Source organism: Diabrotica virgifera, chromosome 1, assembly GCF_917563875.1.
Source record: "Diabrotica virgifera virgifera chromosome 1, PGI_DIABVI_V3a".
Classification (NCBI taxonomy): domain Eukaryota; kingdom Metazoa; phylum Arthropoda; class Insecta; order Coleoptera; family Chrysomelidae; genus Diabrotica; species Diabrotica virgifera.
The window spans coordinates 224,996,305-225,018,139 of record NC_065443.1 but is presented as its reverse complement, the minus strand read 5'-3'; the positions used below and the strand labels follow the sequence as shown (position 1 = coordinate 225,018,139).

Sequence of the window (21,835 nt, the reverse complement as noted above, 5' to 3'; positions counted from 1 at the left end):
AATAAATGAAATACAAATATTTTGACGTTTCACAATTTGACAATTCACTTTAAACTGCAGTGCCTTAAAAATTTTAAAGCACTACTGCCTTAAAGTAGCATTTTTAACGCTCCTATGGAGTGCTAAAAATTGCATTTTTAACACGGTTGTAGAAAAAAACATTTATTTTGGTGGGTAGTTAGGGGTTGTTTTCACTGATTTTTTCGTAGAAAAAAGTAGGTAGTGACCTTATTTTGATCATAAGTCGCACAATTTTATTGCTAGAAACTTTTTTTTGAAAGGTGTAATTGTATACTTGAAAAAATATTCTGTACGTTTTCCTCGAAAAATGCGAAAAATTTGGCTTTGAATATTTCAAATTATGCATTTGACGAAAAAAGCTAACATTTAACATGCCGTATTTCAGTTTGCATTGGTTGTAGAAAAATTATAAAAAAAGGATTTTGTTTGTGTTTCTAAAAGATACAATTTTTAAAGGTACAGTTTTTGATTAAATGTATATTTTGTGAGATTCTCAGAAAACCCTCTAAAAAGTTGATTCTTTCGTCGAAAAACTGTAATTTTCAACCGCGAATAACTCGAAAAATATTAGTTTTACGAAGAAAATGTGAAGAATATTTTTTTCGTAGAATTTCATTTTCCATCGATTTCCATAATTAAAATGTAATAAAAATTTCCCGCCCCCAAGATGGGGTGGCAACCACTCCTAACATTTTAGCGTACAGCGGCATGACATAGAAAATGATCCTTGAGCTATTCCCTACCTTCTGTGAAAATTTCAAGTAAATCCATTCTGTAGGAAAAAATTGCGAGCCAAAATGCTTTATATCCTGGCCTAATATCCAGTAACATTATTTAATTTCTAGAATCTGTAGTTTGTGTGAATCAACTCTTACTAAATAGCATTGGGAAGAGTATATTTTAACTGGTTGGAATCTACTTTTACTAGTAAATGTTGAATAAAAATCTTCATTTTATATTTATAATAAACTTTTACTGAAACCAGCCGTTTGAGTTGACTCGAACTAGGAATAGTCAACTCCAACTGGATAATCAACTTAAACTGTAACATATTATTAATTAAGCTTTACTGGACGTTTTATATTTTTAGTTTTTAAATGTTTCTGGAGACCGTGAACAGTTCTGTTTGCTATTGCTATGCTTCTTTTTATTTCGTCGCTTTTCGTGTTTATTGAGCTTACTAGCCATCCAAGACAATATTTGAATCTACACAACCTTCATATATTTGTATGTATATATTATGGGCTACAATCGGCCCAGTGTCATTACAAGAAACTAAGGGACACCTATCTCCAGCAGTATTTTATGCGTGACTGGCTGAATGATAATAATGATGAACGAAAACGTTGTTTGATGAAGGTTAAAAAGTGTTTGTATAAAGTTGCTAATAAAAGTTTAAATATGTATTACCTGACATGTATCTACTCCTCCTTTAAGATCCCCAGCGCATATCATTCTCTCTGTAACTTCGCTTTGTTCTTCAAGAAGTTTTTTGCAGGTTTGCCTATCGACAATTTTGATGTTGATTTCCAACAATATATCCGAAGATGTCGTACCTCCTTCCTAGAAAACAGCAAATAATAAAAAAGAAGGGAAATATAGTAAATAATAAAAGTAATTTTTTCTACAACCACTATTCAAGATGCACTCTCCTGCACAGTTTTATGTTAAGAAACTTGACATTTTCTCACAGTATATTATGATATGTGACATTAGTGTGCAGAAAAGTGACGTTTCTGTGCCGGAATAGTTATTTATGAAACAGTTCGTGAAGTATGCTTTTTGCGAACGCACGCGATGTTTAGAGCACGAGCGACAGCGGCGCGAGTGCTATTCATCGCGTAAGGGGGACACTTATTCCAGTGCACTGTATGTTAACACATTAATATAATAGATACCTACCTCCGTTACTCCCCAACCAGCAGTTGAAACTTTTGTATCTTTTGGTACATCAATGTCCTCTTCCGGTAAATTTATAGGTTGTATTTTGTCAGAAAATGTAATCTTCTCGGATAGCTAAAATAATAATTACAAACTTTAATGACAAGGTAGGTAAATTTTAAATAAATTTTAAATGATGCTCCAAGGCCGTGACAATGTTGAAATCTCTCATGTGAAAATTTTTTAACGTGATTAAGAACGTTTCATCATTCTTTACCGCTATGATAAGCCTTGATGATAGTTGCAAGGTTTCTTCCATCTACGTAAATTTTCCTTTAAAACTAAGATGAATTTTAATTTGTCAAAAAATTGATTAAATAAATTAGGTCCACTTTTCGCATGGGCAGCCTCTTGAACCTTTTCCTGGGGTATCCCATGAAAATTAGGAATAAAATCTAGTGGGAATATTTTCCCGGACAAACCCGAGCTTTACGCGTTGTCTAATTATATTAATAAAATCAATAGTCCTGTCGCCAGTGGGGGTACAACGGCCTCCTTAATTCAGATGGACTTACCCAAGTTTTTTTTTATGTATTTTGACCCGTAAAACACAAATTTTTTGGGTAACAGTCGATCCGGATGTCGATAAGATTGTTATAAACAAAGAACTTGAGGAATAATATAACAGCGAATATTCACAAAACAAGATATTGTTTTGTAGTTTTTGGGTCATTCTAAGCAAAAAATGTTTTTACGAGTTTTTTCATAGGATGCATAGTTTTCGACATAAACGCGGTTGAACTTTAAAAAAATCGAAAAATTGCAATATTTTAACCCGAATAACTTTTGATTGAAAAATAAAATAGCAATTCTGCTTACCGCATTTGAAAATTCAAGTCAAATTCTATCGGTTCTGATTACTTTCATTGCTAAAAATTATTTTTTTTATTGTTAAACAAAGCTATAAACACATAGTGGTTGAATGATGTTTTCAATGCATTTCCCATTTGAAATAGAACGAGTAGGCGCGCATACAGACAATTTCTACGTAAATTACGTACATTAAAACGCATGCATTGGGCACGGGAAACACTATGTGTTTATGGCTTTGTTTAACAAATAAAAACTTAATTTTAGCAAAGAAAATAATCACAACGGGTAGAATTTGACTTGAGCTTTCAAATGCAGCAAGCAAAATTGCTATTTTATTTTTTAATCAAAAGTTATTCGGGTTCAAAAATTGCACTTTTTCGGTTTTTTTAAAGTTCAACCGCGTTTATCTCTAAAACTATGCGTCCTACGAAAAAACTTGTAAAACCTGCTGAAAATCACCCAAAAAATAAAAAAAATGTTTTGTTTTGCGAAAAATCGCTGTTATGTAATTCCTCAAGTTCTTTGTTTCTAACAAACTTATCGACATCCGGATCAACTGTTACCCAAAAAATTCGTGTTCTACGGCCCAAAATACATAAAAAAAACTTGGGTAAGCCCATCTGAATTAGGGAGGCCGATGTACCCCCCCTGGCGACAGGAATACAACCAAATTACAAGTGGGTAAAAAGTATAAGTAGGTAAATAAAAAAAGATAGATTATGAGGATAAGGGCAACTAATGTATCCTGGAATATAATGTAGCAATACTCTTTACATTCTTCTTCTTCTTTTTGTTCTTCTTTTGGCATCATAACCCTGGATGAGTCTTTGTCTGTCTGCCTATGTCTTTCCATTACTCTTTACATTAATAATAAATAACTTAAAACATAAAAAATACATACCTTTAATATTGCAATGTCATGATCTAAAGAACCAACATCAGGATTGTAGTTCTCGTGAATCAAAATACTTTTAACTTTAATGGACGTACCTTCTTGAGTCAAATCAGCAGTTCCCGCTAATATGGTTATCCTACCAGATACACTAAAACAACAAAACTCTTAAAAAACATGTAATCAAAAATTGTACTTTCTAGGGTGTACATAAAATTCTTCATTTCTATGAGACCGCTTTTGTCCATAGGTCATGGAAGGAGCTAGAGTTATATACAGTCATACAAAAAAACTTGTGTGTAGTTCATTCTTTTTGTTTAGATAGTAGTACATATTTGTAAAGAGATAGGGGTTAGAGTTCAATGTCCCGAAAGGCCCCATATCTGTAATTGACTTATCCTGCTTTGGTCTCCTTTTTTTGTGATGTGATCAGTGATCGGAAAATCGAGAGTTTGGGCAACAAATTTTAATTTATTTGTCGAATTTCGTCGACGATATTATGGTTAATAGAATCCATTAGAAGTAACTTCTTTTTCTTAAGGTGCCGTGCATTTCGGCGTAGGCGTCTATCGTACATTATCTGGTTAGATGAGATGCTTGGGATTAAATTATTATGGTTTAAGCAGCATTGTGAAGCATTTGATAGCTGTGGCTTCCTGTCCATTAGCGAATATTACGCAACCATGGCATCTTTTTATGTCCCAGACACCTCTGACCCTTTATCTTTTCTTCGAGTATCAGTTTCTGGAAAGTGTAACGTTATCCTCGTAATAAGTGTTTATTTCATCGAAACCGTTTTAGTAAACTTTGAAAAGTTTCCCTTTTTGGTTGTCGTCTATCAGGGAATCGCTGATAATAAATTATTATTGCTAGTAGCACCATTTTATTATACTCTTCTAGCACAAAAATTATATCAATTAGTTCCTCATTAGAAAAATTCATATTAGTAATGGTACCAAAGCAACTGGAACTATAAAAAGTTATAATGTCAAATTAATGTTTAAACAAGCTTAGTATCAAAATCATAGCGAACTAAGTAGAACATTGTAGTCCTGTCGCCAGGGGGGTACAACGGCCTCCTTAATTCAGATAGACTTACCCAAGTTTTTTTATCTATTTTGACCCGTAGAACACGAATTTTTTGGGTAACAATTGATCCGGATGTCAATAAGATTGTTATAAACAAAGAACTTGAGGAATTACAGAACAGCTATTTTTCGCAAAACAAAATATTTTTTTGTATTTGTTAGGCGACTCTCAGCAAAAAATGATCTTACAAGTTTTTTCTTAGGATGCATAGTTTTCGAGATAACCGTTGCTGAACTTTCAAAAAATCGAAAAAGTGCAATTTCTGAACCCGAAAAACTTTTGATTAAAAAATAAAATAGCAATTTTGCTTACTGCATTTGAAAGTTCAAGTCAAGTTATATCGGTTTTGATTATTTGCATTGCTAAAAACTAAGTTTTTATTTGTTAAACAAAACCATAAACACATAGTGTTTCCCGTGCCCAATGCATGCGAAATTGTCTGTATGCGCGCCTACTCGTTCGATTTAAAATGAGAAATGCATTGAAAACATTCTTCAATCACTATGTGTTTATAGCTTTGTTTAGCAATAAAAAAATTAATTTTTAGCAATGAAAGTCACCAAAACCGATAGAATTTGACTTAAACTTGCAAATGCGGTAAGCAGAATTGCTATTTTATTTTTCAATCAAAAGTTATTCGGGTTCAAAAATTTCAATTTTTGGATTTTTTGAAAGTTCAACCGCGTTTATGTCGAAAACTATGTACGAAAAAACTTGTCAAAACATTTTTTGCTTAGAATGACCCAAAAATACAAAAAAAGTTTTGTTCTGCGAAATGTGATTTCTCAAGTTCCTTGTTTATAACAATCTTATCGACATCCGGATCGACTGTTACCCAAAAAATTCGTGTTCTACGGGTCAAAATACATAAAAAAACTTCTGAAGTCCATCTGAATTAAGAAGGCCGTTGTACCCCCACTGGCGACAGGACTATTGTATGTTTTTATTAATATTTTACGCACAAAAAATCTTAACTACGTAGGTGTTTGAAATCTCATCAGATATTTGATTAGGGAGCCCAAGGGAAGCCCAATCGGGGATTTTTGCAGTTACTCGAGCGCATCAGATTATTACATGGGAAGAATCCTTGTACCCTGAAAATGTAACTCTACCATATATTGGCTCTTAATGCCGGGGAGTTCGTTAAGGGGGGGCCGAAAAAAACTATCCTTAGAAAAACTCGAAATCGTCAGATTACGATAAGATAAGTTAAGTACATGCAAAACAGTGTATATTTTAAAAATCTGACGATTTGAGCGGGGCGTATAGGTCTGGATCCCGCGTATGAAAAAAAAGTTGATTAATAGCAAGCTGAAAATTTGTTAATAGTTTAAGGGTGTCTAGTCGGACAAACTTTGATATATGCAAAATCTGGAACAGGGGAAGTTTTAATTGTGGAACAGGTTAAAAATTTGGAACGGTCAGACCACGAAAACGGCACATGTATTTTGTCCGGCAGAACAGACTTAAACTCTCCGAACAGAGATTAAACTCTCATGCAAAAATCAGACTGCTATTTATTACCAAATGTGCGTTTTAATGAGTGGAACATGTAGAATATGTCAAATGACAGGAATTATGACAGGTGATAAATAGTAGTCTGAGTTTTTGCATGAGAGTTTAATCTCTGTTTTTAAGAGTTTAAGTCTGTTCTGTCGGACAAAATGAATGTACCGTTTTCGTGGTCTGACCGTTCCAAATTTTTAACCTGTTCCACAATTAAAACTGCCCCTGTTCCAGTGTTCCCATATACCAAAGTTTATCCGACTAAACACCCTTAAGCTATTAACAATTTTCAGCTTGCTATTAATCAACTTTTTTTTCATACGCGGGATCCAGACCTAGTAAGGAAATGGGCGAGTCCCAAAGTTTCAAAAAAAGAAGCGAATATTTCGCGAAATGAATGACAGATTGAAAAACTAAAAAATACGTACTCAATATTTTTCAAAATCTATTGAATGATACCAAACACAAACCCCACCGAGGTGGGGTGGAAAGTTACTTTAAAATCTTAAATGGGAGCCCCCATTTTTTATTGCAAATTTGGATTCTCTACTTAAAAATAAGTAACTTTTTTTCGAGACATTTTTTAAAATGATAAATAGATAGCACTATAATCTAAAAAACGATTGTTGGAAATGGGAAATTAAATTAAAAATGGAAAGTCCCCACTAAAATGTGGGAAAATACTTTTTTTGGTTTTAGGACCTACTCTTTACAACCCAAAAGCGCTCCAGTGACTGCACATTCAGCATACTTTGCTCCCCAAACATAATAAATGAAGGGTCAGTCTAATCTAGATTAATAAAATATGTATTCTTTTTTAAAAATTATTTTTCATTGAATGTTTTCACGGCCAACTTAATGCAGTTTCATGACATCCTTATTGCAATACTGTTATGTAATTTCGCCTGGAACAATCAAGAATAACACACGAATTAAAGCAGTTAGGTATAGAGAATACATAAGAAGTAAAAACGTATCATAAAATATTATTTCATTACAATATTAACCCGGGAGCAGTAGCGCTCACTTCTGTAACAGTCGCGTGTAGGGAAAAAATCTCACAATATAGATTTAAATACGAATTTAAATAAAATTTCTATTTTATTATATTTTTATTTACTTGATATGTTAAAAATATCTATTTCTAACAATTTTAAAACTAATTGGTTCTCACCAAAGCCATAAAAAAAAATAAAAAAAATTAAACAAAGAAATTTAAAATTTTTTTTAAAAAAATTAAAATAAAATTCCACACATTACTACGAGCTTCCTCGAGACACTTACGAGTAGAAGGCAATGTTAAAAAAAATTCATCAAAGTATCACGGAAAAGGATAAAATGTGAGGCTTTTTCTCACGGCGCGACTGCTCCCGGGTTAATATACAGTATCTTCTATTTAAGGAAACTCAGAAAATACTCATTCCAAGTTTCGACCAACTCTTTCCAAGTTTCGACTATACTGAATTTAAACATTATTCTTCATCTTTGTAAGTAATTCTGCTAGTTCATTGGCGGATTGATACGTCTATGGAAGGTTGTCACTTCATCTTTTGCGAGGACTGTTGATACTTTTCTACTGAGTGGTGATTTATTTCCTGCTATTTTAACCACAAGTGTCTTCTCCATTCTGCTTACGTGGATAATCCATTATTTTTTCTATTTAGTGTCCTTTCGTTTATACACTCTACATACGCTACATTTTATAGTCTAATATCGTCAGTCCTCTTTCGATCTCAGCTTATTTTCTGTCATTCTTCTCAGTACTCTCATCTCTGCCATTTCCAGTATATCCAGTACATCGTCATTTTTGGAAGATGATTACAAAAGTCTTAAAAAAGGCCTTAACTGCTTCGCTTGAGCGAGTCTACCACTTTCTGAAACATTTTAAAGTGCAGGTTAGACGCGTTTCCGCATCCCGCGTCAATAACATATTTACGTTGTCGGACTAACGAAACGCGGATATAAATTTGTCGGACAAGAGATAGGCAATCTTCAATAATTAAATATAAGTACTTTAAGTTGGAAATTAGAGATTTTGTAATAACAAAATCGTAGAATCCGACTCCCAGAAGATGTCACTCTAGGGCGGTAGTTTTGTTATTACAAAACTCTTAAGGGGATGGGTACGAACTTTCGGCTTCAATGCTATTTAAATGGGGTTCATTTTTTTCGAATTCTGAGAAAACTAATAAGTGTTTTTGAAAAATTTAAACGCAGAATGATAGATTACGTTATTACCGAGGGCCGAAAATACCTGAAAACTTCTATAATATTTATTTTAATAAGTTACAGGGGTGAAAAATTAAGAGAAAATTTAGTGTGATTTTTAATTTCAAATATCTCATTCAAAATAAACTTTTTATTCATTCTAAGGGACTTTTGGTCCTCGGTAATAAAGAAGTGTTTCATTCTGCGTTTAAATTTTTCAAAAATACTATTAGTTTTGTCAGGATTCGAACAAAATTGTTTATATTTAAAATACATTGAAAATTTTGGCAGGCGTCAAAATGTTCCTTTCCTCTTTTTCAATTTAAATTTTTATTCAGTAGCAATGCGCAGACAAAACAATCTTATTTTTCACTTAGAATAGGGATCGCAGTCCAGCACTCTGAATCGACGGTTTTCGACTCTTATTGGAGTCATCATCGGAGACGTGTATGGATTAGGTGTCTAGCGTCGTCTGGCAATTGAAAGGTAACGTTTTCAATCCTAATAGCAACACTAATAATATTGGAAAATATTAAAAATATTACTAAAACATTTTTAAATTGAAAACTTATTGGTCCATTTCCCTGGTGACACCTCCAAGTCTTCTACAATTTGCAAGCCAAATGGATGCTGCAGTGAAGACAAAGGGAAGGAATTCTAAACGCTGCAATTGACAACCCCCGTCTGCGGCTTGGTAAAGTTCCAACGGAACTATGAGAGTTCAAATAAGAGTCGAAAATCGTCGATTCACAGTGATGGATTGCGATCCGTATTCTAAGTGAAAAATTAGATTGCTTTGCCTTCGCATTGCAACTGAATAAAAATGATATACATTTTTATTTTATATTAGTATTACTCCTATAGAGCAACTAGATCCATTTTCCGTTGGAACTTTACCAAGCTGCAGACGGGGATTGTGAATTGCAACGTTAAGAATTCCTTCCCTTTGCCTTCACTGCAGCATCCATCTGGCATGCAAATTGTAGAAGCCTTGGAGGTGTAACCACGGAAATGGGCCAATAAGTTTTCAATTTAAAAATGTTTTAGTAATATTTTTAATATTTTCCAATATTGTTAATGTTGCTATTAGGATTGAAAACGTTACCTTGCAATTGCCAGATGACGCTAGTCACCTAATCCATACACGTCAGTTGCAGTGTGGGGATAAACTTTCATGGTTGGTCACTTCGAGTAGAGAGCAGCAGGCCTAAGCCTCTCCGATGATGACTCCAATAAAGTCGAAAATCGTCGATTCAGAGTGCTGGCCTGCGCTCTCTATTCTAAGTGAAAAATAAGATTGTTTTGCCTTCGCATTGCAACTGAATAAAAATGGTATACATTTTTATTTTATATTAGTATTACTCCTATAGAGTAACTAGATCCATTTTCCGTTGGAACTTTACCAAGCTGCAGACGGGGTTTATGAATTGCAACGTTAAGAATTCCTTCCCTTTGCCTTCACTGCAGAATCCATCTGGCATGCAAATTGTAGAAGCCTTGGAGGTGTCACCACGGAAATGGGCCAATAAGTTTTCAATTTAAAAATGTTTTAGTAATATTTTTAATATTTTCCAATATTGTTAATGTTGCTATTAGGATTGAAAACGTTACCTTTCAATTGCCAGATGACGCTAGTCACCTAATCCATACACGTCAGTTGCAGTGTGGGGATAAACTTTCATGGTTGGTCACTTCGAGTAGAGAGCAGCAGGCCTAAGCCTCTCCGATGATGACTCCAATAGAGTCGAAAATCGTCGATTCAAAGTGCTGGACTGCGCTCTATATTCTAAGTGAAAAATAAGATTGTTTTGCCTTCGCATTGCAACTGAATAAAAATGGTATACATTTTTATTTTATATTAGTATTACTCCTATAGAATAACTAGGTCCATTTTCCGTTGGAACTTTACCAAGCTGCAGACGGGAGTTGTGAATTGCAACGTTTAGAATTCCTTCCCTTTGTCTTCACTGCAGCATCCATCTGGCATGCAAATTGTAGAAGCCTTGGAGGTGTCACCACGGAAATGGGCCAATAAGTTTTCAATTTAAAAATGTTTTAGTAATATTTTTAATATTTTCCAATATTGTTAATGTTGCTATTAGGATTGAAAACGTTACCTTTCAATTGCCAGATGACGCTAGTCACCTAATCCATACACGTCAGTTGCAGTGTGGGGATAAACTTTCATGGTTGGTCACTTCGAGTAGAGAGCAGCAGGACTAAGCCTCTCCGATGATGACTCCAATAGAGTCGAAAATCGTCGATTCAAAGTGCTGGACTGCGCTCTATATTCTAAGTGAAAAATAAGATTGTTTTGCCTTCGCATTGCAACTGAATAAAAATGGTATACATTTTTATTTTATATTAGTATTACTCCTATAGAATAACTAGGTCCATTTTCCGTTGGAACTTTACCAAGCTGCAGACGGGGGTTGTGAATTGCAACGTTTAGAATTCCTTCCCTTTGCCTTCACTGCAGCATCTATCTGGCATGCAAATTGTAGAAGCCTTGGAGGTGTAACCACGGAAATGGGCCAATAAGTTTTCAATTTAAAAATGTTTTAGTAATATTTTTAGTATTTTCCAATATTGTTAATGTTGCTATTAGGATTGAAAACGTTACCTTTCAATTGCCAGATGACGCTAGTCACCTAATCCATACACGTCAGTTGCAGTTTGGGGATAAACTTTCATGGTTGGTCACTTCGAGTAGAGAGCAGCAGGCCTAAGCCTCTCCGATGATGACTCCAATAGAGTCGAAAATCGTCGATTCGGAGTGCTGGACTGCGCTCTCTATTCTAAGTGAAAAATAGATTGTTTTGCCTTCGCATTGCAACTGAATAAAAATGGTATACATTTTTATTTTATATTAGTATTACTCCTATAGAGTAACTAGGTCCATTTTCCGTTGGAACTTTACCAAGCTGCAGACGGGGGTTGTGAATTCCAACGTTTAGAATTCCTTCCCTTTGTCTTCACTGCAGCATCCATCTGGCTTGCAAATTGTAGAAGCCTTGGAGGTGTCACCAGGGAAATGGACCAATAAGTTTTCAATTTAAAAATCTTTTAGTAATATTTTTAATATTTTTCAATATTATTAATGTTGCTATTATGATTGAAAACTTTACCTTTCTTATGTTTAATTAATAAAAATTGTCGATACCCTGTCAGTAAAAGGGTATCACGGGAACGGGATATTTCTCCATGTAAAATCCCATAAGAAATCGCTGAGGTCCATGCTGCTCAATTTTGACGCTTTTTGTGGTGGAGGCGCGACTGCTCGTCGGATCGTAAAGTGTGAGGTATCTTTGGAACGAGGAAGGCGTAACGAATACATTGACACAAGAAACAAAGATGGCGGCATTGCCAAAAGAGCATTACAACATATCTCTGTTTCTATTGGTCGGATCGTTGGAAAGCGGAAGGGGTAGCGAACACATCAACATAAAAAACAATAACAAAGACTTTACCAAATGGGCATTACAGCGTATCTCCGGTAATATTCATCCGATCATCGCGTAGGAGGGCTCGTGGGAAAGTGGAGGGCTTAAGGAATATGTTAACACACAACGCAAACGCACTGACATTTCCAAAACGGCTTTATCGCAAATTTCTGTTGTTATCTGTTTGATGTTAATGATTAAAACGTTAAATGAAAGAGTTAAACGTTAAATGAATATGTTGAGACAAAAAACAAACATACATGGACATTGAAAAAAAGGACACTATATCGTATCTTAGTTGCTTTTGATTTGGTTTTAGCATAAGAGACATCAAATGAATGGAGATTGGCTAACAGAGAAGAAACAAACCCGACAACACTGCCAAAAGAGAACGCTATTGTCGTTGCTATTGGACCTATTTTAACGTGTCAATGGGGGATTAGATTTCGTCTGTGTCTCATCTAATAAATCGCCTAATCATGCCGGCTGCAACGTTTAACTATGCCCAAGCCATAGCACCTATACGAAAGACACTCCTTCAGCCTATCGCTTCTCCTCTCTTTCTCTCTCTCTCTCTCTCTCACGAAACAATTCATGAATGATACAGGCGAGGTGTTTCACTGAAAACGATATACGGTACAGCAGCGTGTAAGGTATTACTACAAATAGAATATGATTAATCGAAGAACGTATACCATTCTTACACTCTGACCAAATATTGTCGATCTCTTGTCCGACAAATTTACAGCTGCTTTTCGTTAGTACGACAACGTATATATGTTAATGTCGCGGGACGCTGAAACGCGTCCAACCTGCACTCTCAATTTTTCAGATAATGGTAGACTGGCTCAAACCAAGCAGTTAAGGCCATTTTTAAGACTTTTGTAATCATCTTCCAAAAAGGACGATGTACTGTGGACTAGTAGTCTTTGTGCTGTGGCTGTGTCGGGTCTTGTTCCTGATGCATATGACATTAACAATCTCACACGGGCTTTATAATAAATTCTTGACTTCATTTCAGTGTTAATAAGTCAGTTTCGCCATACAGTGTTATTAAGGTATCCTGCCAGTCTACTTGCTTTTTGTACTTGATTTCTCACTTCTTTATCCAGGTCTTAGCTGGATAAATACTAGCAAGCTGTTCAGCTACTTGTCGTAGCTGGACAACGTAATTGTAAGGTATTTTATTTTCATTACTTTTGTTCTATTACTAATGCAAGTTAAAATTTCTATTACTTATGCAAGTTAAAAGTTCTATTACTTGTTAAAGTTAAACATTAAGTCTCTATTGTAAAATATTTGAGCACAATTATATTTTTTTATATGAAATAACTACTATTCGACCGAGTGTGAATATTGCTACGAAATTAATAAAGAGACGTAACTATATTTTAAACTATACCAAATTTACAATCAAGATGCAGTAGAAATAAACAAACCAAGACACGTCAAATTCTACTAGGAGCACTCCGGAATCATAATTTACAATGTATATTCATACATACATTGTAAATCCCAAATCATGATTTCCAAAGTTTATACATTGTAAATTATTATAATTCGGGAGGGCTCCTAGTAGCATTTAACCCGGCATACGACAGGTGGGGTGTAGTACACCCCAACAAAGCTGAAGCGCCTAAAACATAAGGAAATTTTGCATGTAGTCGAACTAGCGGCTAGATAGCTTTCTATTGAATATTCATCTATGCTATGACACATAGTTTTTAGTTGTTCGTTTAGTTTCAGCAAGTACATTTTTATTGAAATTGGTCACACCCCACTAGTCGGATTTTATACTTTTTGCAGAATTGTCTTTATTTTGTTTTTCTCCTATAAATAAGTAAGTATAGGTAAGTGAATAATACTTATTACAGATTTTAAAATATTTTTTTTATTAGTGTTAGCTAAAATGAATTACGAACAAGAATAAGCACGCCTTCAAGTCTTATGGGATGAAGCAGACAGTGACGAATGTATTCAAAAGAAGAATTCGGAAGTAAGTTAAGAAATAGACAATGTTAGTGTAAACAGTGACCACCCTGACAAGCTTCAAGATGTTGACGTTCCACATATCACAGAAAACTAAACGTACAAATATTTTTTGAGATTTTTTAACTCTTTTAACTGCTGGGGTTTATCATATCCCACCTGTCTGTTACTGGCAAAAAAGTTCACCTGTCGGATGCCGGGTTAACGTGTCTCGGTTTGTTTATTTCACTGCATCTGTATTGTAAATTTATTATAAGTCATATAACATTACACAACCTTGTAGTATAAGAACAAAAACATCAAGGAGAATGGCAAAAAGTAAAAGTATATTATTAAAAAAAACAAAATTTTGTGTCATCCTGCCAATACACTTGGTCCTGTATATTTGAAAGTATTTTTAAAATGTGGTTCTATTTATGTTTCAACTTTTACCTAAATAAATGGTTTTCGTATCTCTTACGACAAAGGAGTAATTGGATTTCCTCACACTATTGCAGCACTCTGTATAGTAATTGACGAAAAATATTCCTCACTTACTCATTAAAACAATGCGCAGCGGTTATAACTGTTTCTTCATCTACAAGAGCTCCGCCACAAAAGTGTACCCTTAAGAACTGGATTGACACTATCCATGGATGCTGCTCGATAGTGGTATCGTTACCTCCAACAATGCGGTAATTATTACCTAAAACTAAAAGTTATGCAGTTTTAAAATATTTTTTGGTACAAGAAATAAAAGACGCCAAAAATATTTTTAAACTCACTATAAGTTGAGAAATACAGAGAATACTGAGAAGTACCAGATGATCATAAATCAAAAACTAGAAAATACTAAAGAAAATAGAGAGGGTCAAAACGTTGAACGATTGTGGAACTACTTCAAAGAGATAATACTAAATACAGCGACAGAAGTATGTGGAACAAGTAAAAAAAGCAATAAAAGAAAGCAAATTGCATGGTGGAATGAAGAAATAAAACAACAAGTGAAAAGAAAGAAAAATGCTTGGAAAATATACTTACAAAACAAAACACCAGAAAACTATGAAGAATATAAAAAACACAGGGGACTAGTAAAATAACTGGTTACAAAGGCAAATAAGGACAAATGGACATAATTTTGAGAAAATATGGAAACAAACAGTAAAGAGAATCAAAAACTGTTCTATGGAGTATTAAAATCAATGAGAAAAGAAAGAATTCAAGAAATGGAAAACATAAAGAATAGAACTGGCGAAATTCTTACAGAAGAAAATAAAATAATGAACAGATGGAGAGAATTTTTCCAAGAGATGCTACAAACTCACTGCTATCAAGAAGAAAACAATGTAGCGAACCAAAGAATTGAAATAGATAATGTAGACCCTATAACCCTAAATTAACTGCATGAAGCTATTGCAGAAATGAAAAACGGAAAAGCACCAGTGTATGACAGAATAACCAGTGAAATGATAAAAAAATGGGAGAAAATGCAACAGAGCTATTATTAAAAATATTTAATGAAGTTTGAAGAGAAGAACAGACACCGATGGACTGGCAGAAGGCACAGATAGTGGCGATTTATAAAAAGGGCGATATAACAGATTGCAACAATTACAGAGGAATAACACAGTTAAGCACCGCCATGAAAATATACGAAAAAATACTGAACAAAAGAATAATCGGAAAAATTGACAGCACACCCGAAGAGTCACAAAGCGGTTTCAGAAAAGGCAGAAGCACCCAGGATCATATTTACAATCAAGCAAATAATAGAAAAATATCAGCAACAGGAGAAAAAAATGTATATGGCTTACATAGATCTTGAAAAGGCTTTTGACACGGTACCAAGGCAAAAATTATTGGAAATATTAGAGAAGCGAGTTATTAGGTCTGGATCCCGCGTATGAAAAAAAAGTTGATTAATAGCAAGCTGAAAATTTGTTAATAGCTTAAGGGTGTCTAGTAGGATAAACTTTGACATATGGGAACACTGGAACTGGGGCAGTTTTAATTGTGGAACAGGTTAAAAATTTGGAATGGTCACACCACGAAAACGGCACATATATTTTATCCGACAGAACAGACTTAAACTCTTCGAACAGAGATTAAATTCTCATGCAAAAATCAGATTGCTATTTATCACCAAATGGGCGTTTTAATGAGTGGAACATGTAGAATATGTCAAATGACAGGAATTATGACAGGTGATAAATAGCAGTCTGATTTTTGCATGAGAGTTTAATCTCGGTTCGGAGAGTTTAAGTCTGTTCTGTCGGACAAAATATATGTGCCGTTTTCGTGGTCTGACCGTTCCAAATTTTTAACCTGTTCCACAATTAAAACTGCCCCTGTTCCAGTGTTCCCATATATCAAAGTTTATCCGACTAGACACCCTTAAGCTATTAACAAATTTTCAGCTTGCTATTAATCAACTTTTTTTTCATACGCGGGATCCAGACCTATATAAGTAACAAAATGATAAGGGTAATTAAGAACATTTACAACAACAATGTGAATTATATCATCAGCCAAAACAGAACATCAAAAGCATTTACTACGAACGAGGAACTGAGGCAAGGAGGAGGATTAAGTCGAACACTGTTTATAATTAACATGGATGAGATAATTAAAGAATGTAAAGTAAAAGTGAAAAAAATGCATGTGGGTTATAGAAATTTAAGAGGAGTAGACATTTCAGAAGGAGCATTCCCCGATGACGTCGTCATATTGGCCGAAAATTAAAAACAACTACAAAGAAATATAAAAATATGGAATGAAACACTAAAAAAGATGGAATGACAATTAATAAAAATAAAACAAAAGTTGTGGTCATGGGGGAAAAGGAAGAGGAAATGATAAACATAAAAATAGAAGAATAGTCCAAGTAATGAAGCTTAAAATAGATCAAAACCTCGCAATTTTTACAGAATGGATAAATTTGCTTTAAAATTTGAGAATGAGTAGTGGATAGTCCAAAATTTATATGATGCCGAAAGGCGCTTTTACCATGGGGGTGGTTGCCACCCCATCTGGGGGATGGAAATGTTTTATTATATTTTGACCGCAAAAGTTGGTAAAAATATTCAAAAAACGTTTCACATATTTTTTTGATAAAATTAATAGTTTTCGATTTATTCGCTATCGAAAGTGTTAGTTTTATATCGGAAAAATCAATGTTTTTAATAAATTTTCTGCTAATAAGTCCAAAAGTTTTCGTTTTATCAAAACAACTTTACCTAACAAAAATGTACCTTTTAAAAAAATAAACAAAACAGTCTTTTTTAATTTTCTTTAAGACCAATAGTAATCGAGCTATACTTTATTATAGAATAGAATAGAATAGAATAGAATTTATTTCATCAAATATACAAAATTTCTTTTGTTTTTGACAAGTCAAAAGAGTACGTACCTTGTAACAAAAAGCGAACTTCTGTTGGAGTGATATACTCCAACAGAAGTAATGAAAAAAGTGAATACTACTTATCACTCAATAGTTGTGTCTATATTGAAAATAGAAATGAAGGGGCTTCAGCGTTGAAGCCGAAGTAAGAAAAATAAAAAATACTACTTTGCAGTAGTACTGAAGAAAGGGGAATTAGAAGGGATAGAAGTAGAAGTGGGAAGAGACAGAGGCAAACTGAATAGAGTTGGCTAGCAAGAGATGCAAGAAAACCACTTGACACTCAAGGATGGATACGGCTCGTTTGCATGCCTGTCGAAGAACAGTAGCTCTAAGTAGATAGTTATGATGACTAAAAGGTGAAATAATAAAATAAGAATAATGCACTGAAAATGAATGAAGATAAGTAGTTGCTAAAGTCGAACAAAATAAATAAAACTAACAAATCATGGGCGCCATGAAAATGATCTTCGATCATTTTCCCAGGTATCTTATACTGCTGTCAAATATTAAATATATCAAACGTGTAATAATGAACATAAAGGAGTAATAAAATAATTGATATACAAAATAAATAAATATTTATTAAAATAACTACTAGATCTTGGACAATCTCTGAGTTACACAAAGTGCATATCATGTGACTCTAAAATGACATAAGATAAGTTATACAAAAAGTTATATTTGAGATAATAATACTGTTACCTGTTACAAAACTTAAAGGTATAAGTACCTCTTACTAATATATAGGGTACAAAATTACATAAGTCTTCTACCAAATGGTTATAGTACGCCTGCTACGTACAACTAAATGAAACTGACAAAGATGAAAATACTACAAATAAATAGGCCCAAGCCTCACTAAGAGAAAATACCATAATGAATAAATAAAGTTAAATATACAAATGAATAAAGTTATAGTAATGAAGTAATTAATACCGAAACGATGACCTAAATTAACCGAGAAAATGCAATGAAATAAAGTAACGACGAATTAACCGAACAATCGAAATAAAGCGAATAACAATAAAATATTTGGGAAACAAGCAAGTAATATTACAAAATAAATTTACACGAATTACATAAACCAGTATCAAAGCAATAATAAAGTATTAAAAACCTAATTTTCTCTCGGCTTATTCCTGTGCACAAGAAGTTACCGTAGATACAAAGTTTGGGAACCAAATACAATAATATACAAATATGTGATATTAAAAAAAAACCAGAGGTAAACTAAATCTGGAAAAAAAATTAATTAACATGGTGCATTAAGTCAAATGTATAAAATATAAAAACCAAAAGTTACTTAATGCACAACACTAAATGTTCCCAAACGACTCCTAAAGAGGCTGCTGCTGCATCCTCAGAAATGAGCATCAGGATGATGCGCCCCATGCCCTCCGTAGGCCCAGGTGGCAGGACGAAAAGGAGCTGGAATGCTCCCAAAAAGCTTGTTCCCATAACCCCAATAGTGACTTGGCTGTGGTCGTGGCTGGAATCGACGCCTTCCAGGTGGTTGAAGGATTTACATGGTAGGTTCTAATATTTCTCCCCAAATGGCGGATAGGTCAGTTGTTCATTTACTGTCCCTCTAGAAACTCTGGATGGATTCTGGGAAAACCATGGGATACCATTTTTACTTCAGTTGGACTGCATTTTTTTTCCAAATAGAATGGCTTAAGAAATGAAACCTTCTGCCATTATGGAACCAAGTTCGTCGACCGAATCCTAGCACACTTCACAGCCAAGTCACGGAAAACGGAAGATCGCTTTGTCAAATTTTCAGAACGATCAGAACGTCAACGACCACGGAACGCGAATTAAATTCACCAACAGAGGCGTAGAATGTTCCGTATAGAATGTGACGTCACGTAAATATTAAAAAAAAATTAATTACAGCGCTAAAAATGATATTATGACGGGTGGACCGTTACAATCCCCTCCTACTCAGGAAAAAAATTTTTTTAAACAAAAATTTTTTTTTTCTAACTTCAAAATATTAACAACTAAATTTACAATAGTCTAACAATCCACGTTGATTCGCAAGCTTACCACTAAGCATAAACTAATGGTCAAGGAAAAATAAATCAATACATGACTCAAACTCATACTAAAATGTTACTATGTTACTCTCTGCCACCAAATATTAACACATTATTGCTTAAAAGTCCAACAAAACTAAATATTGCACTAAAGTTCATAATAATGCTAAGTGTCGAATTGAGCACTAAAACCAAAATTGAACTATCCATGGACATCAGATTTATAAAGGATATATCCAAGGACGGAACAACCAGGAAAAGGTGTGAGCAAATTCGAACCATATCAAAAGTAAATGTACCAAAGTTAATAAAAAAAATCAGTAACTAAAATAAGTAAAGAATTGAACACTTAATCCAAAATTGAACTAACAATGGACACCAGATTCATAATAGTATATCCAGAGAAGAACAATCAGGAAGATTTATGGAACAACTCTCACTAATGCCAAATAATACCAATAATAAACATACCAAAGGAATCCAAAACTCAATAACCAAAATAGATGGGGAATCGGACACTTAATCCAAAGTCGAACTATCAGTGGACAACAGATTCATAAAAGGCATATCCAAAGAAGAACGACCAGGCAAATTTATGGACCAATTCACACCAATACTAAACCACATAAACAGATCAGGTCTACGTACACCCACATCCGGTAATACGAACCTATCCAACCAAATACACAAAATAAATGAAGAATCGGACACTTATCCAGAATCGGACTATCAATGGACACCAGATTTATATAGGAGTATATCCAAAGAAGAACGATCAGGCAAATTTATGGACCAATTCTTACTAATACTAAATAAACTAAATTATTGGATCCAATGGTAACTAATACTGAACAAAATAAATAAATTAGGTCTACATACACCCTCATCCGGTAATATGAACCTATCCAAACTAAGTAATCAAAATAAGTCAGAAAAAAAATTACTAACAGACTAAGTAACAGAGATGTAACCAAACTAAATCAAAGGTATGATAAATACCTACAGTGTATTGACTAAAATTTATAGAAACTACATAAACTTAATTCGTGCTGGTATTCGCGAACTATAGCATGTTGCTACAACAGATGTATTAGAATAACCAGACACAGATAAGGTACCAATAATGTAAGAATAAGTAGGAAAACAGAATGAATGGTGAACTTACAAGTTCTATGACACCATGATTAGTGATAGGAAAAAAATATGATAAGTGATAGGAAAAAAAATTGACGAGAACAGGCAACCAATTTTAATTAAAACTGCAGATTCATGCGCTCTCACATACGTGGAATTATTCAGTAAATATTCCAGAATCTGAATAGCAAGACTAATGCCTAAGGAAAGAAGTGGGAATATACTCAAATGAACAACTCATCTGTCTAAACACTCCAAATACTGACTTAACGAACCTACTATGTATAGGGATGGCCTAAGCATTGATTTATAAACAAGTGCGCAAGATATTTATCCATGTTTACTCATCAACTCAAAGTACAAACATACTATGAAGTAAAAGGCCTAATATGAACTAAATACTTCCCTATTAAATTGTAAAAAAAACTGGAATACTTGGACTAATTACAGAAGAATGGTTAGGACATGCGACCGTCATTTCCTAACAAGAAATATTATAATGGTAAAACGTCTGCCTACTTTGCCATGAAAGACATAGATTACGAAGTCAGTCAAACAGCAGTGATCAGTTGCTGAGAAACAACTTCGAACCCACGCATTCACAAATCAGAGTATTGACAGACTAATCATAAGCAGAAATATGAAAGACTCAAGAATTCATACATACTTACATCAACATTCCAAACTAATTCCAGAATCATAGTGTGTAGGATAGAAGGATATAAATTATTATTAAGTGTTTAAGATATTGGAGACAAATGTTAATAGAGTAACCCAATAACAAATTAAAAACCACATCTTTCCAATATGGCAAATTCAATAACAATATATCAAAAATAATAAAAAAAAATTAGTAAGTAATCAAATATTCAACATAATATAACGCATAACCTGAGATATGGTAGTGTAACATAGTTCCATCATAATATCCATATTAAACAAGAGTACTTGTATGAGCTTTCCTATCCAACTATATAAATATATAATAAGTTAACAACCCTACTAACTTAGGGGTTAGGTGTGCAAAACTAAACAAAAATACAAGTGAATTTATTATTAATTGTGTAATCCTACTGACAGGATCAGCAATCAATAATATTGACTCATACTAGTAATTAAAATGCATCATGTATAATACCAAAAAAAAAAAATAAACTCATACATAAAGTACTACTAATAATTAACCTAATGAGTAATAAATTAAAAGTCATCAACAACAAAGCCAAAGATGAAATCAAGCAATGTATGTAGGTACCTGAATTATCAGATGACAAAAAAATATCAGACTAAAATTTCTAACCATACTAAAGATTGAGCTAAGCTAAAGACAAACAGAAGAAGAGTTTAGCTTGAACAACACTGTTAAGGTAATCTTCTT

The 21,835-nt window shown here is 33.8% G+C and overlaps 1 protein-coding gene across 1 annotated transcript in view; it reads right to left on the bottom strand.

Annotated features, from left to right (window-relative positions):
* The window catches only part of LOC126892891 (trypsin-1-like), a 78,130-nt gene extending 56,972 nt beyond the window's left edge, over positions 1 to 21,158 (bottom strand). Inside the window, exons 1-5 of the mRNA XM_050662716.1 lie at positions 21,125 to 21,158; positions 14,440 to 14,593; positions 3,677 to 3,818; positions 1,924 to 2,037; positions 1,432 to 1,584 (exon numbers count right to left, since the gene is read on the bottom strand). Coding sequence (XP_050518673.1) covers positions 1,432 to 1,584; positions 1,924 to 2,037; positions 3,677 to 3,818; positions 14,440 to 14,593; positions 21,125 to 21,158 — 597 coding nt within the window. The remainder of the gene's footprint in view (positions 1 to 1,431; positions 1,585 to 1,923; positions 2,038 to 3,676; positions 3,819 to 14,439; positions 14,594 to 21,124) is intronic.
* Between the last annotated feature and the right edge of the window lie 677 nt (positions 21,159 to 21,835).